At 43.1% G+C, this 13240-nt stretch overlaps 1 protein-coding gene across 1 annotated transcript in view; it reads left to right on the top strand.

Annotated features, from left to right (window-relative positions):
• Window positions 1–2569: 2569 nt before the first annotated feature.
• The window catches only part of WDR48 (WD repeat domain 48), a 52770-nt gene continuing 42099 nt past the window's right edge, over window positions 2570–13240 (top strand). The window contains exon 1 of the mRNA XM_027523103.1: window positions 2570–2670. Coding sequence (XP_027378904.1) covers window positions 2623–2670 — 48 coding nt within the window. The 5' untranslated portion in view covers window positions 2570–2622. The remainder of the gene's footprint in view (window positions 2671–13240) is intronic.

The raw sequence follows: 13240 nt of genomic DNA, 5'->3' as shown, positions 1-13240 counted from the left end.
TTCAGGAGAGATGGGACATATTTATACCTATGGCTGATTCATGTTGATGTGTGGCAGAAACAAACATAATATTGTAAAACAATTATCCTTCGATTAAAAATAAATGAATTCATTTTTTAAAAAATTTTTAGATACAAACAGCCTTAGCAACTAAGTTCTATGAACCAAATGTGGTTTGAAGTCACTACAGTGGAATCAGGACTTCCACTGTTAGTTTAGAAAAGGCATTACAGTTCCTACCTGGATTTCTCTCTCCTGGGGTGCTTGCCCTTGGAATCCAGCTACTATGTTGTGAGAAACCAAACAGCACTATGGAAAGGCTGTGAGTAGGTGTTCTGGCCACAGATTCAGCATCAGTCACCAGACATGGAGTGGGCCTTTAGATGATTCCAGCTCCCAACTTATTGCTGCCCCAACTGGCAGCAAGTGGAGAATGGAACACAGATAAGCTGTCTCCACTGAGCTCAACAAAAGTTACAAATTACAAATCTGTAAGCAAAGTAAATTTGAAGATGTTTTAAACAACTAAGTTTTAGGGAAGTTATACAGAAATAGATAACAAGAACAAGAAAAAAGAGTGTCAAACATTGGACACTAGTTCAAAGCATATACTTCTTCCTATAACACAGCATCAAAAAGGGTTGTTTCCCAGAAAGCACCATAACAAGGTCTTCAGTAAGACAAGCATATTTAAACTTAAAGTAAGTGTATTTCAGAAAGGACAAACAAGTATTGCTTCCTCAATGGTGGGGAGAGACAATGAAATCCACTTGCCTCCAAGTGGTTGACTGGTCTTCCTGGAGCATGAGGTCTATCACCACCTCAGGACTGGTCTCTGCTGCTAGCAAACTGATGTCATCACTGCCATTTCATTCATGAGTCTACTGAACCACTGAGCCTGGCAAAGGAGGCTAAGTTTCATCCACCTAAAGTGGTTCATTTCATCCAGATGATTCTTAACATTCATTCTGCAAAGTCCATCACCATATTCCTTCCCAAGTCTTCCCTGTTATCAGTTCTCCCAATCATGCTCTTTTCATGTCCTTGACCAACTAACTGGCCAAATAATTAGCCTTGTACGATGAATTATTACCTAAGACTTATAGCAAGTGTCAGAATTCCCTCAGGTCAAATATTCAGTCAGAAAGGTCTAACTGTCCTAGAAAAAGAGATGGTTTACACCAGATACTAGTGTGAGGCCCAGTTCCTTCAGGATTTGGAACTTTGTTGTCACTGTAAACAATTTTAAATAGTGTATTTCTTTGCCTTCTTATGACAACAATTTCTCTTTTTTTTTTTTCAGCCTCATGGCTTGCAGAATCTTAGTTCCCCACCAGGGATCAAACCTTTGCCTCAGCAGTGAAAGCCCTGAGCCCCAACCACTGGACCAGGTTGAGGCCTACCTGCCCCAAGGCCACAGAAGCAGAGCCCAGAGCCAAGGTCACAGCAGAAGCTGATCGAGCCCTTTGTAACTACTGCCAAAAGCTCCTGATAATCACTAACAAGCTTCCTGATTTCCAATAAGGCAAAGATGCCCATTCGAGTAAATACCCTATAGCACCCCAACCAATCACCTAATAACTCCAACCATCCAGCAGGACTTTTGTCTTAAGAGTATAAAAATTGGCTATTAACCCACAAAAACTGCCAGCTTTCCCTGGTCTGTCAGGAGGTCAGCCCCTCTGCACTCACAGTGCCTACGTTATCTCTGTTCTTTGTTCCTAACAAATTCACTCTCTTCCTGAAATGCTCTGTGTCTGGAAATTCTTTTCCAGTCATTTCTCAGACTGCCTCAACAAACCACCAGAGAATTCCCTCTCTCTTATTTAATCAGATACTCGGAGCCTCCTGAAGATGGGGCGACCTTCTTTGCCAAACCTTCTACTTCACCTCCTTCCAGGGCAGTTTATAATTCTCCGCCCTTTTAGGTACTTAATGGTAAATATATCGGATCCCCTAGCTGCCAACAAACGTTTGAAAGGGGTAGCTGCTGCTGCTGCTAAGTCGCTTCAGTCATGTCCGACTCTGTGCGACCCCATAGACGGCAGCCCACCAGGCCCCGCCGTCCCTGGGATTCTCCAGGCAAGAACGCTGGAGTGGGTTGCCATTTCCTTCTCCAATGCATGAAAGTGAAAAGTGAAAGTGAAGTCGCTCAGTCGTGTCCGACCCTCAGCGACCCCATGGACTGCAGCCTTCCAGGCTCCTCCGTCCAAGGGATTTTCCAGGCAAGAGTACTGGAGTGGGGTGCCATCGCCTTCTCCGTGAAAGGGGTAGAGGTGCCATCAAAGGCCCCATTTCCAGCATTAATTCTGTCAGCATTTTTCTTCTACTTGGGCCTGAGGAGACACTGGAGAACAGTGCAAGCCCGGGTGCACGCCCACATAGACCTAGTGTCGGATAGCTTCCTCAGCTCACAAAATGACTCTCTCTCCGGCAGCATTATATGCACGCAACGGTTTTTAAGTGTTTCTCTCATACCACAAGACCACCACTGGACACCAGCCTCAGCTACAAGCAGCCCTTGAGGTGAACACCCCCAGGCCTTGGCCGAACGGGAAGAGGCGGGATATCCGCCCCGTCCTAGCCACTTCCGGAAGTGACGTAGGACTGTCAACATGCAAGATGGCGGCCCATCACCGGCAGAACACGGCAGGGCGGAGGAAAGTGCAGGTAGGGAAAGCCAGCTCCTTGACCTCCCGGGCGTGGCTGGCAGCCCTGGTCCCACATCCAGCAAGCAGATGCCTCGGGCCGCGGTCGGCCAGGGTAGCGGCTTGGGGCAAGCAGGACGGGGCGCGGCTGGCGGCAAGGGGTGGGGCCGCGGCGCTAACGGCTTGAAGAAGGGGCGGGGGGCGGCCGGCTGGACCCGCGGAGGCCCAGTCCCTGGACCCGTGGACGCGCAGTTGGGAGCTCAGTGTTGTAGGTCATCCGCTGTCTCGTAGGCTAGTGCTTGCGGTGTCGGGCTGGGCTTGTTCCCCGCCCACCTGCCTCCCCCTTCCCTCGTCGGTCTCCCAAGCCCTGTGCCCAGCGGCGTCGGAGCGGAGGCCTTCGGACTGTTGCCCGCCGGACGGGCAGCTGAGTGAGTGGGCCCGTGCGGGGGCGTGGCATGGCTGCTGAGCCCTGCCGAGTTTTTGAGGAGGTTCTGCACTTGGGAACCCCCAGCCGCCTTTTATGCGTGAGCCTTCTCCCCCGCGAGGTGGAAACGACGTGGGAGTGTGCCGGTGTTTGTGGGAGAATTGTAATTTTCATTGTTTTGGAATTTAATATTTTCACCGTTTCTTCATCTTCAGTGTGCATCCTTGAATTTTTCTGTCTCTCTAATGTATAATATTATTCAGAAGTGAAGAGTCACCTAAGCCTCCCGTGTGTTCTTTATGCCTTCATGAATACAGTTTTGTTTTGGGTACGTTTGAGTTATTGCTACTTATTGTTTTCAACGACCTGAGGAGTAAAAGCCTTATTACAGGTGTTTACCTGCAGTTCAGTTCAGTTCAGTTCAGTCGCTCCGTCGTGTCCGACTCTTTGCGACCCCCTGGACCGCAGCATGCCAGGCCTCCCTGTCCATCACCAACTCCCGGAGTCCACCCAAACCCATGTCCATTGAGTCGGTGATGCCATCCAGCCATCTCATCCTCTGTCGTCCCCTTCTGCTCCTGCCTTCAATCTTTCCCAGCATCAGGGTCTTTTCAAATGAGTCAGCTCTTTGCATCAGGTGGCCAAAGTACTGGAGTTGCAGCTTCAAAATCAGTAATACTGATTACCTGCAGTATGTTGTCTGTAATGGGGATAGTACGGTGCACTTACTCATTAAACATTTACTGAGCCTTAGTTTGGACCCCAAAATGTGTGAAGAATTGAAAGAGTGCAAGAATAAGTAGCACCCAAGCTTTCTTTATAAAACGCAGCCGTGTATGTAGTGCTACATATAAGTCAGTGAATATTTGGTAATCTGGACAAGGGATTCCTTCATTGAGGTAACCCCAGAAAATGGCTGTTGGCCATAAAATCTTCTGACCAGTTCACTTCTTTGGTTTATTGGTCTCATTGATCAGTACAGTGTCCTCAGCACTCTTTAGATGTTTGTTGAATTGAGTGACATTAACAAGAATCTAAAATAGCATACCCTGTTAGGTGATTTTTAAGTGCATAAGGCAGGTGGTGAGAATGTTATGTTCCTGACTAAAACGTGAACTTAATTGTAACTTAATTGTATTCTAGTGTTTAGAAAACTCTCCTTACTGCCCTAAGGTAGGGCAGTGCTACCCTACATTCCTTAAGGTAGTAAGGAGAGTTAATCAAGTGTCTTAGTTTCTTGGATTTAGACTTAAAAGGCACTATAAAAGTACAGGATGGGGAAAGTATAAGTTAGCTGCAGCATGTGTGGAAAAACTGAATGTTTTAATAAGCTGAATATGAGCCATCGTATGCAGAATGAGGGAGAATGATAAATTCACTCTTCACCGATCAGAGTGCAAAACTGGAACTTAGGAATCAGTACTTAGCACTTTGTTCGTAATAGGTATAGCAGTCAGATTGGTGAAGTGATTTGAAACTGATTCCTAGGAAGAGCATTCAAAAGAACTTTGTACTGTCAGTTGGCTGCAGAGAAAATTCAGTGAGTCTTGTTTGAGTCTTTCAGAATTTGTCCCTAAGGTATAGAACCAGTATGAGAAGGCGCAGAGAAGGATTTTTATATCAGTACGAGGGTGAACTTTCGTTCATAAAAGTGTTTTTTAACCTAGTGCATGTTTGTTGCAAAACAAAACAAAAACCACAAATAGCACAAAAGTATAAATGATTATTGTTTTCCACTCCTCACAGAAAACTGTTTTGGAGAGTGTGAGACATAATCCAGGTCGGGGCTTTTTCACTCTGAGTGCTATTGACCTCCTGGGTCAGATAATTCTTGATTGTGGGAGGGCTGTTGTTTTTGCATCATCCTGCCTTCCCACTAGACACTGGCACCTTCCCAGTTGTGACAACTAAAATTGACTCTAGACATTTTCAGATGTCCTCTGGAGGACAGAGTTGTTGGTGGAAAATTAGTGTTCCATACTTCTTCGTGTATGTGTACTGAACTTAGGTGATTTTTTTTTTCACTCTAAAATGGAGTCATGGCATTCACTGCTTTGTCTTTTGCTGTATGTTCAAAATTTTAAATACGCATTCCCTTTGATCCAGCAATTCCTTGTCTGAAAAATTGTTTTATGAAAGTACATATGCATCTATCTTTTGTCATGAGAGGATGTTTATTATAGGACTGCTGTCATTGTGAAAAACAAAAATCAAAATGTCTATCAGTAGTCAACTGGCAGATGTTAGGTACTTTCGTATAGTAGATTACTTTGCAATTAGAAAGATAAGGTTCAGGATGCGGAACACGTGTATACCTGTGGCGGATTCATGTTGATGTATGGCAAAATCAATACAATATTGTAAAGTAATTAACCTCCAATAATTGATGCTTTTGAACTGTGGTGTTGGAGAAGACTCTTGAGAGTCCCTTGGACTGCAAGGAGGTCCAACCAGTCCATTCTGAAGGAGATCAGCCCTGGGGTTTCTTTGGAAGGAATGATGCTAAAGCTGAAACTCCAGTACCTTGGCCACCTCATGCGAAGAGTTGACTCATTGGAAAAGACTCTGATGCTGGGAGGGATTGGGGGCAGGAGGAGAAGGGGACGACAGAGGATGAGATGGCTGGATGGCATCACTGACTCAATGGACGTGAGTTTGAGTGAACTCTGGGAGTTGGCGATGGACAGGGAGGCCTGGCGTGCTGCGATTCATGGGGTCACAAAGAGTCGGACACGACTGAGCGACTGAACTGAAAATAAATAAATTTATATTAAAAAAAAAAAGATCAGGAAAAGAAAAAAAAAAGATAAGCTAGATTTATATTAAAGAAAAGATGTCCAGAGGTAAGAATAGGAAATCAACATAGCATGGTCCCATTTCCACACAGGAAATAATGCATTTTCAAAGTCTGCAAGGATATTAACAGTGATTATCTCTGGGGTATTAGATTATGTGATTATTGGTAAGGCAGGAAACATACCTTTTACCTTAAAATATGTGAACCTTTTTATTTTTTAACATTTTTATGATATTCTTTGCTCTTACAAATAAAAAAAAACTTTCCATTTTGGAAAAAATATATATGGTTACAGAAATATTTTTTGTCTCTTGGCTCTCTTTCTTGTACCAAGAGGCAGTAGCCCCAAGCTCCATTATCAAATAGTAGGCCAGAAAGAACCATTGAGACTTATAATATTGATAAATAACCAATGGAGAAGGGTCCAAACATACTGTTTATTAATTGTAGACATAGTGAGGAATGAGCACAAGTCCTACTGTCTTCAGCTTCTGAGGAAGCTGGAGGTGCGTATGAGGAGAAGGGGTGGATTTGTGATTGTCTGAAACATGAGCAGACAAATGTGTGACTTTAGATATATGATGGAGCTTCCGGTAATCAATGTCAAAGCAAATCTTTTCAGTCCCTGGCGTTCCCTTTAATGTTACGATTTTCCAGCAGCATGGGTCTGTTGATTGGCTCTCTGTCTCCATTTTCCCTTGTGGCTCTTTCCTTATTTGCTTCAGAACTCTTGGCATGAGGTTCAACAGAAGTCACCTTTTGTTCCTGGTATAGGAGCAGTAACCATGCCCCGGTACTCATTGTTGGTTCAAGAATATAAATACTTGGTCTTTCATAACCAGAGGATTTTTTTTTTTTTAGGTTGGAAATGACCCTCAATCCAACATAACCAGGTTCACATAATAAACTTAAGTGTTGACTTATGTAAATGATAACTCAAGAGGTGGTGCTGTTGCTGCTGCTAAGTCCCTTCAGTCATGTCTGACTCTGTGCTACCCCATAGACGGCAGCCCACCAGGCTCCCCCGTCCCTGGGATTCTCCAGGCAAGAGCACTGGAGTGGGTTGCCATTTCCTTCTCCAATGCATGAAAGTGAAAAGGGAAAGGGAAGTCGCTCAGTCATGTCCGACTCTGTGTGACCCCATGGACTGCAGCCCACCAGGCTCCTCCGTCCATGGGATTTTCCAGGCAAGAGTACTGGAGTGGGGTGCCATTGCCTTCTCCGCCTCACATAATAAACTTATGTGTTGACTTATGTAAATGATAACTCAAGAGGTGGTGCTAGTTTCATGGAAATCTTGAACCAGTAGGCTCTCTGTGACTCTAACCTGAAAAGTGATGTAAAATCAGCTTTAACTTTAGGCTGCCTACAAGTTGGGGTTTCCTAGGTGGCTGAGTGGTAAAGAATCCACATGCCAATGCAGAAGACGTGGGTTTGATCCCTGGGTTGGAAAGATTCCCTGGAGGAGGAAATGGCAACCTACTCCTGTATTCTTGCCTAGAAAATCCCATGGACAGAGGAGCCTGGTGACCTCCATGGGGTCCCAAAGAGTCGGCACGACTGAACACTCAGGCACACCTACTCATTGTCCTTACTATTTCCAGACTCCTAGATCTAGGCCTTCCCTTTTGGTCCATGGTGGCCACTCCTGTCCTGGACTACATGTCCTTTCACCATCCTGTCCACGGAACAGAAAGTCTCTTAAATACTCCCTGCACAGCTTCTCCTGAGATATACTTGCCTTGAGGAAAACGTTGAAAAGAAGCGGGGGATAGAGAGGCAACCAACAAATGTCTTTCCTGCCAATACTAACCCCCTTTCCCTGTCAAACATTAGTTATGCTAGACCTAGTAAGAGCTCAGCGTTATATTTACACCTGATTCTGAGCCCCAATTCTGGGTTGTTTCATTTCTAAGACTTTCTTAAGGTTGTAGAATGATGGCAAATCCTAGTTTCTCAAGGAAAGACCCTTATAAGTTAGCCATATGTCCAAGGTGAGTTACTTTTTATATAGGATAAGTAATAAAAATTTCAGTGCCAGTATGACAGTAGAACAGAGGTCAGTAAACTTTTTCTGTAAAGAGCCAAATATTAATATTTTAGGCTTTGTAGGCCTAAAATATGCAGGTGTTATAACCACTCAACTCTGCCATTATAACATGAAAACAGCAATAGAACATTACCCAAAGGAGTAGGTATGGCTATGTTCCAAGAAAACTTTGTTTACAAAACAGGCTTTGGCCTGGATTTGGCCCTTAGATGGTTTTTTGCTAACCTCAGTAGGAGCGTTTTACTAACTCATGACTCGAAGTTAGGCTAGAAAATGTCCTATTTTTATTTGCAAGACTGATTTTTAGAATACTTTTTAAAAGCAACACTCTTGAAACATAGATACAAGCAGAAAGTTATGGTCTACAAGATTGAACAGGAAAAACACATGTAAGAATTATTCATATTCGGCGGATTTTTTGGCCAGATTTAGCCTGAGAGCTGGAAGTAGTCTTAAGCAAAAGAGCTGTGTGGTTCCATTTATAAGGTGTTGTAGAACAGGCGAAACTAATCTCTGGTGAAAAAAGTCAGTTCTAGATTATCTGGGAGTTGGGTGTCGAGGTTGAGAAGAGGATGAGGAAACTTTCTAGGCTGGTGATGTATATATCTTGGTAGGGTTTTGTACTACACAGGTGTATTAATTTGTCAGAAGTATTTTTGTATACTTAAGATTTGTACGTATCACTGAATGTAACTTTTACCTTCAAAAAAGCCATAAATGAATAATGAACTCTGATTGATGATACACATTTAGGAAGAATTGTTATTGATGATGTGTAACTTAATGTGACAGCTATCGAAAAATAACGTGTCAAATGGATGGCTGGGTACGAGATAAAACAAATATCGAATATGTTAATTGTAAAATATGTCTGTGTTGGTGTATCAATGTTTGCTGTGTAATTCCTTCAACTTTTAAATATGCTTTAAATTTTCCATAATATTATGTTGACTGGAAGATAATCTTTGAATGTCAAAAGTGATTAGCTAGTGAAAATCAGCAGAGGAGGGGACATGAAATCTTGTTTGTGGTGGTCAGAGAAGGCCTTACTGAGCAGCTAGCTTTTGTGTAAGTATCTGAAGGAAATGAGATTTGCTACCTGGGAGAAGAGCATTCCAGTGAGGATATCAAATGCATGGGTCCTAAGGTAGGAAAGTAGCTGGCCTATTTGCAGAATAATAAAGTTGCCATTGTGGCCGCCACGGAATGCAAAAGGAGAAGAGGAGCTAGAAACAAAATCAGAGAGGCGACTGCTGGCCCGGTCACGCAGAGAGCGTGCAGGCCGTGGTCGGGGCTTTGACTGCCTCAGGTGAGGTAGGAAGCAGTTGGTGGATTTACTAACTAACTGAGGTGAGGTAGGAAGTGTTTGGTGGATTTTTAGCAGAAGTGCGTTTTCTTATGATTATCTGACTGCCAGTGAAAACGGTAGAGCAGAGAAATCAGTAGCTATTTAAGATATCCAGGTGCTGTGTGGTAGTGGCTCCACCAAGATGATGAGAAGTGGTTGAATTCTGGATGACAAGACTTGCTGGCAGGATGTGAGATGAGAGAAGTTGAAGTAAGGCTGGCACTAAGGTTTTGTGCCTGAGCAGCTGGAAGAACGGAGTTGCCATTAACTTCATCAGTGAGGAAGACACAGGAGAAGCTCCTTTGCGGAGGACTGTGAGGAGCTCAATTTGAAACATGCAGTGATTAAAGGTGTCTGTTAGACATGCAAGTAGAATTGAGTTAATGACACCTCAGGAAAGCCTGGGGAATGGCCCAGAGTGTCCTCTTTGTGAGCCTGAAATGCTTTTAGGTCTCCTTTCTTTTCTTAAAAATACTGTGATTTAGTACTCATTCTGTAATATGTCCACATTTATTTTCATACCAAAAAAATTGTTTAGTTACTATAGTAACAGAATCCCCCTCCCCCCCCCCCAAAAAAATGCCCATGCTCTAATCCCTGGAATTTGGGACTATGTTATGGTTACATGATAAAAAGGATTTTGCAAATAAAAGGTTACAGACCTTAAAATAGGAGGATTATCCTGGATTATCCCAGTGGGCCCAATCTAATCATGTGAACTCTTAGAAAGCAGAGAACTTTCTTTGCTGTAGGCAGAAGTCAGAGAGAGATGAGGTGTGAGAGGGCCCTTCTGTTGCAGGAGAGGGCACGTAAAAAGCATGAGAAGGGTTACAGGCAGCCTCCAGGAGCAAGCGTGGATCCCTGGCTAAAAGCCAGCAAGGAAACAGGGCCCTCCAGCCTGCATCCCCAGGGAGCTGAATTCAACCACTGAATGGGCTTGGAAGCAGGCTTTCCTAGTATAACCTACCTGGAGATTGCTGCTGTGGGAACACCCTGCTATTTTTCTCCCTGTCAGAGTCCCTTTAATTCTCTCTTCCAAATACATGCTGCCTACTGAAGGGCTGGCCTCCCATCCCTTGTAGAGTTCTTAAATCTCCTTCCTTTTTTTTCCTTTCTTTTCTTTTTTTTAAGTCAATCAAGACAGACATGAGTGCTCATCTTCTCTGCCTTTGCCTGTACTCTTGACTTTGCCTAAATGAAGTTTTTCTGGGACTTCATTCACTCATTTATTGCTTCTGTCTCCAGAATTTTCTACTTTTTCTTTTACTTCCATCTCTTCTGCCTGCAAAGCTTGCCTATATCTTGAGAAGAAAAAGCCTCACTTAACTTGCTGAAACATTCTTTCACTAGAATGTTCTTTCCCTATTAGAATGAAAGTTCCAGGAGGGCTTCTGTGCTCAGTACTGTATCCTCAGCTACTCTATCCTAAGTACTCTATCCTTTAGAATAGAGCCTGACAGCTGATAGATGCTTAAATCAGTATTTGTTGGAAGACTTGAATCCTGCTTTTCTTCTGTCTACAGCCAATGTTTTTTGTCTTTAACAAGTTTTATGTATCATTGTTTGTAGTTCTTTCTTTAATGACTACATGGAATGAATGGGCCATAACTGATCTAGTCATTTCCTTATTGAAGATACTGTTCCTATTTTGTCTATCATACCAAAATTTACTAAAAAAAGTTAATAGAGTTATGAAATAGTAAAGGAAATCTTACAAAAGTAAATAAAAAGACAGATAATATAGGCTGCATAAAAGATGAACGGTCAGTTTCAAAGTTGAAAACATCTGACTGATGAAGTTTAAGAAGGAGCAAAGAAGACAGAGATAGTTATTGATAAATTTATATAAGAAGATTTCCTAGAGCTGAAAGTGTCTAGATTGAAAGGGTTTTCAAAATACATAGCAAAATTAATGATAAAATGACCAAAAATGATCATGATCAAAACAAAACAAAATAATACCCCACCAAGTAAAAAGAGAAGATCCTAAAATCTTGGGAGCATTCAGGTTGTGGTACCGGAGAGAATGACAATGAGGTCACCTTAAAGTTAAATGAAACAGTGGCCTTGAATTCAGTGGCAGCACTGGATGCTAGAGGAGGTTAGAGTAGCTTCAACTTCTCTTCAGCGTCAGCAGCTGACTTTTTCCTACATGGACTTTTTTATCCTGCCAAATCAAGTAAGGACCTTTTCAGACACTGAACGGCTAAGTCACCTCCCATGTACCTTTTTCTGTGTTTCTTAAGGCCCTGGGGATGTACTTATGGGAAAGTGAACAACGAAAGGAGACACTGGAATTCAGGACACAGTGGCTCTAACTCAGAAAAGCAGTAAAGGGAAGCACTGGAGGTGACGACTGTATCAGCAGACTGAGAGGGCAGCCAGGCCAGATTGAAGCGAGAATGTGGGGAGGCGCTGGGGGAAGCCTTCAGGGAAAGAGGGTGTTAGAGGTGGGTTCTTGCTGGGCTGTCATATGGTGCAGCAGTTAAAGAAAATTGAAATTAAAGTAGTGGAAACCATTGAAGGAAAGGAGGAACTCTAGGGAAAATGAACTCTCTGAGGAAGGAAATGTATTTATAATATAGTACTTGGCTAGTCAGTAGACATCAGTTACAGTCCAACAGTGTCACACTGATTATTTATTCAACTCAAAATAGTGGTAGATCTATCTATATTGCAAGAGTAGAAGGAAGAAGTGTTGGGGGAAGTTCCAGAGCTACATCCTAATCTACCATAGCTTGAGTAAATAGGCAGTGCCTAAAATGGATAAGTCAGAAAGTTGTAGGATAAGCCCAGTATTGCAAGAAATGGCAGTAGCTACCTAACAGAAACAACCAAGAGTTGAAACTAGTTACCTCTGAGTATTAAGACTGGATGTGGGGAGTCTTACCCAACAGCAGGGAGATGGCTTTTCATTATTGTCTTTCAGTACTGTTTGATTTTCTGAATACAGGCAAGAATTAGTTGGGTAAGAATTGTTATAAATTCAAAAAACTAAGTAATATATGCCTGTTATAAAACATTCATCAGATCAGATCAGTCGCTCAGTCGTGTCCGACTCTTTGCGACCCCATGAATTGCAGCACTCCAGGCCTCCCTGTCCATCACCAACTCCCGGAGTTCACTGAGACTCACGTCCATCGAGTCAGTGATGCCATCCAGCCATCTCATCCTCTGTCGTCCCCTTCTCCTTTTGCCCCCAATCCCTCCCAGCATCAGAGTCTTTTCCAATGAGTCAACTCTTCGCATGAGGTAGCCAAAGTTTTGGAGTTTCAGCTTCAGCATCATTCCTTCCAAAGAAATCCCAGGGCTCATCTCCTTCAAAATGGACTGGTTGGATCTCCTTGCAGTCCAAGGGACACTCAAGAGTCTTCTCCAACACCACAGTTCAAAGCATCAGTTCTTTGGTGCTCAGCCTTCTTCACAGTCCAACTGTCACATCCATACATGACCACTGGAAAAACCATAGCCTTGACTAGACGGACCTTTGTTGGCAAAGTAATGTCTCTGCTTTTGAATATTCTATCTAGGTTAGTCATAACTTTGCTTCCAAGGAGTAAGCGTCTTTTAATTTCATGGCTGCAGTCACCATCTGTAGTGATTTTGGAGCCCCAAAAAATAGTCTGACACTGTTTGCACTGTTTCCCCATCTGTTTCCCATGAAGTGATGGGACTGGATGCCATGATCTTCGTTTTCTGATTGTTGAGCTTTAAGCCAACTTTTTCACTCTCCACTTTCACTTTCATCAAGAGGCTTTTGAGTTCGTCTTCACTTTCTGCCATAAGGGTGGTGTCATCTGCATATCTGAGGTTATTGATATTTCTCCCGGAAATCTTGATTCCAACTTGTGTTTCTTGCAGTCCAGCGTTTCTCATGATGTACTCTGCATATAAGTTAAATAAACAGGGTGACAATATACAGCCTTGACATACTCCTTTTCCTATTTGGAACCAGTCTGTTGTTCCATGTCTA

The sequence above is a fragment of the Bos indicus x Bos taurus genome, chromosome 22, assembly GCF_003369695.1.
Source record: "Bos indicus x Bos taurus breed Angus x Brahman F1 hybrid chromosome 22, Bos_hybrid_MaternalHap_v2.0, whole genome shotgun sequence".
Taxonomy (NCBI): domain Eukaryota; kingdom Metazoa; phylum Chordata; class Mammalia; order Artiodactyla; family Bovidae; genus Bos; species Bos indicus x Bos taurus.
Note: the sequence above shows the minus strand (reverse complement) of the source record. Positions and strands in the feature narration are given on the sequence as shown.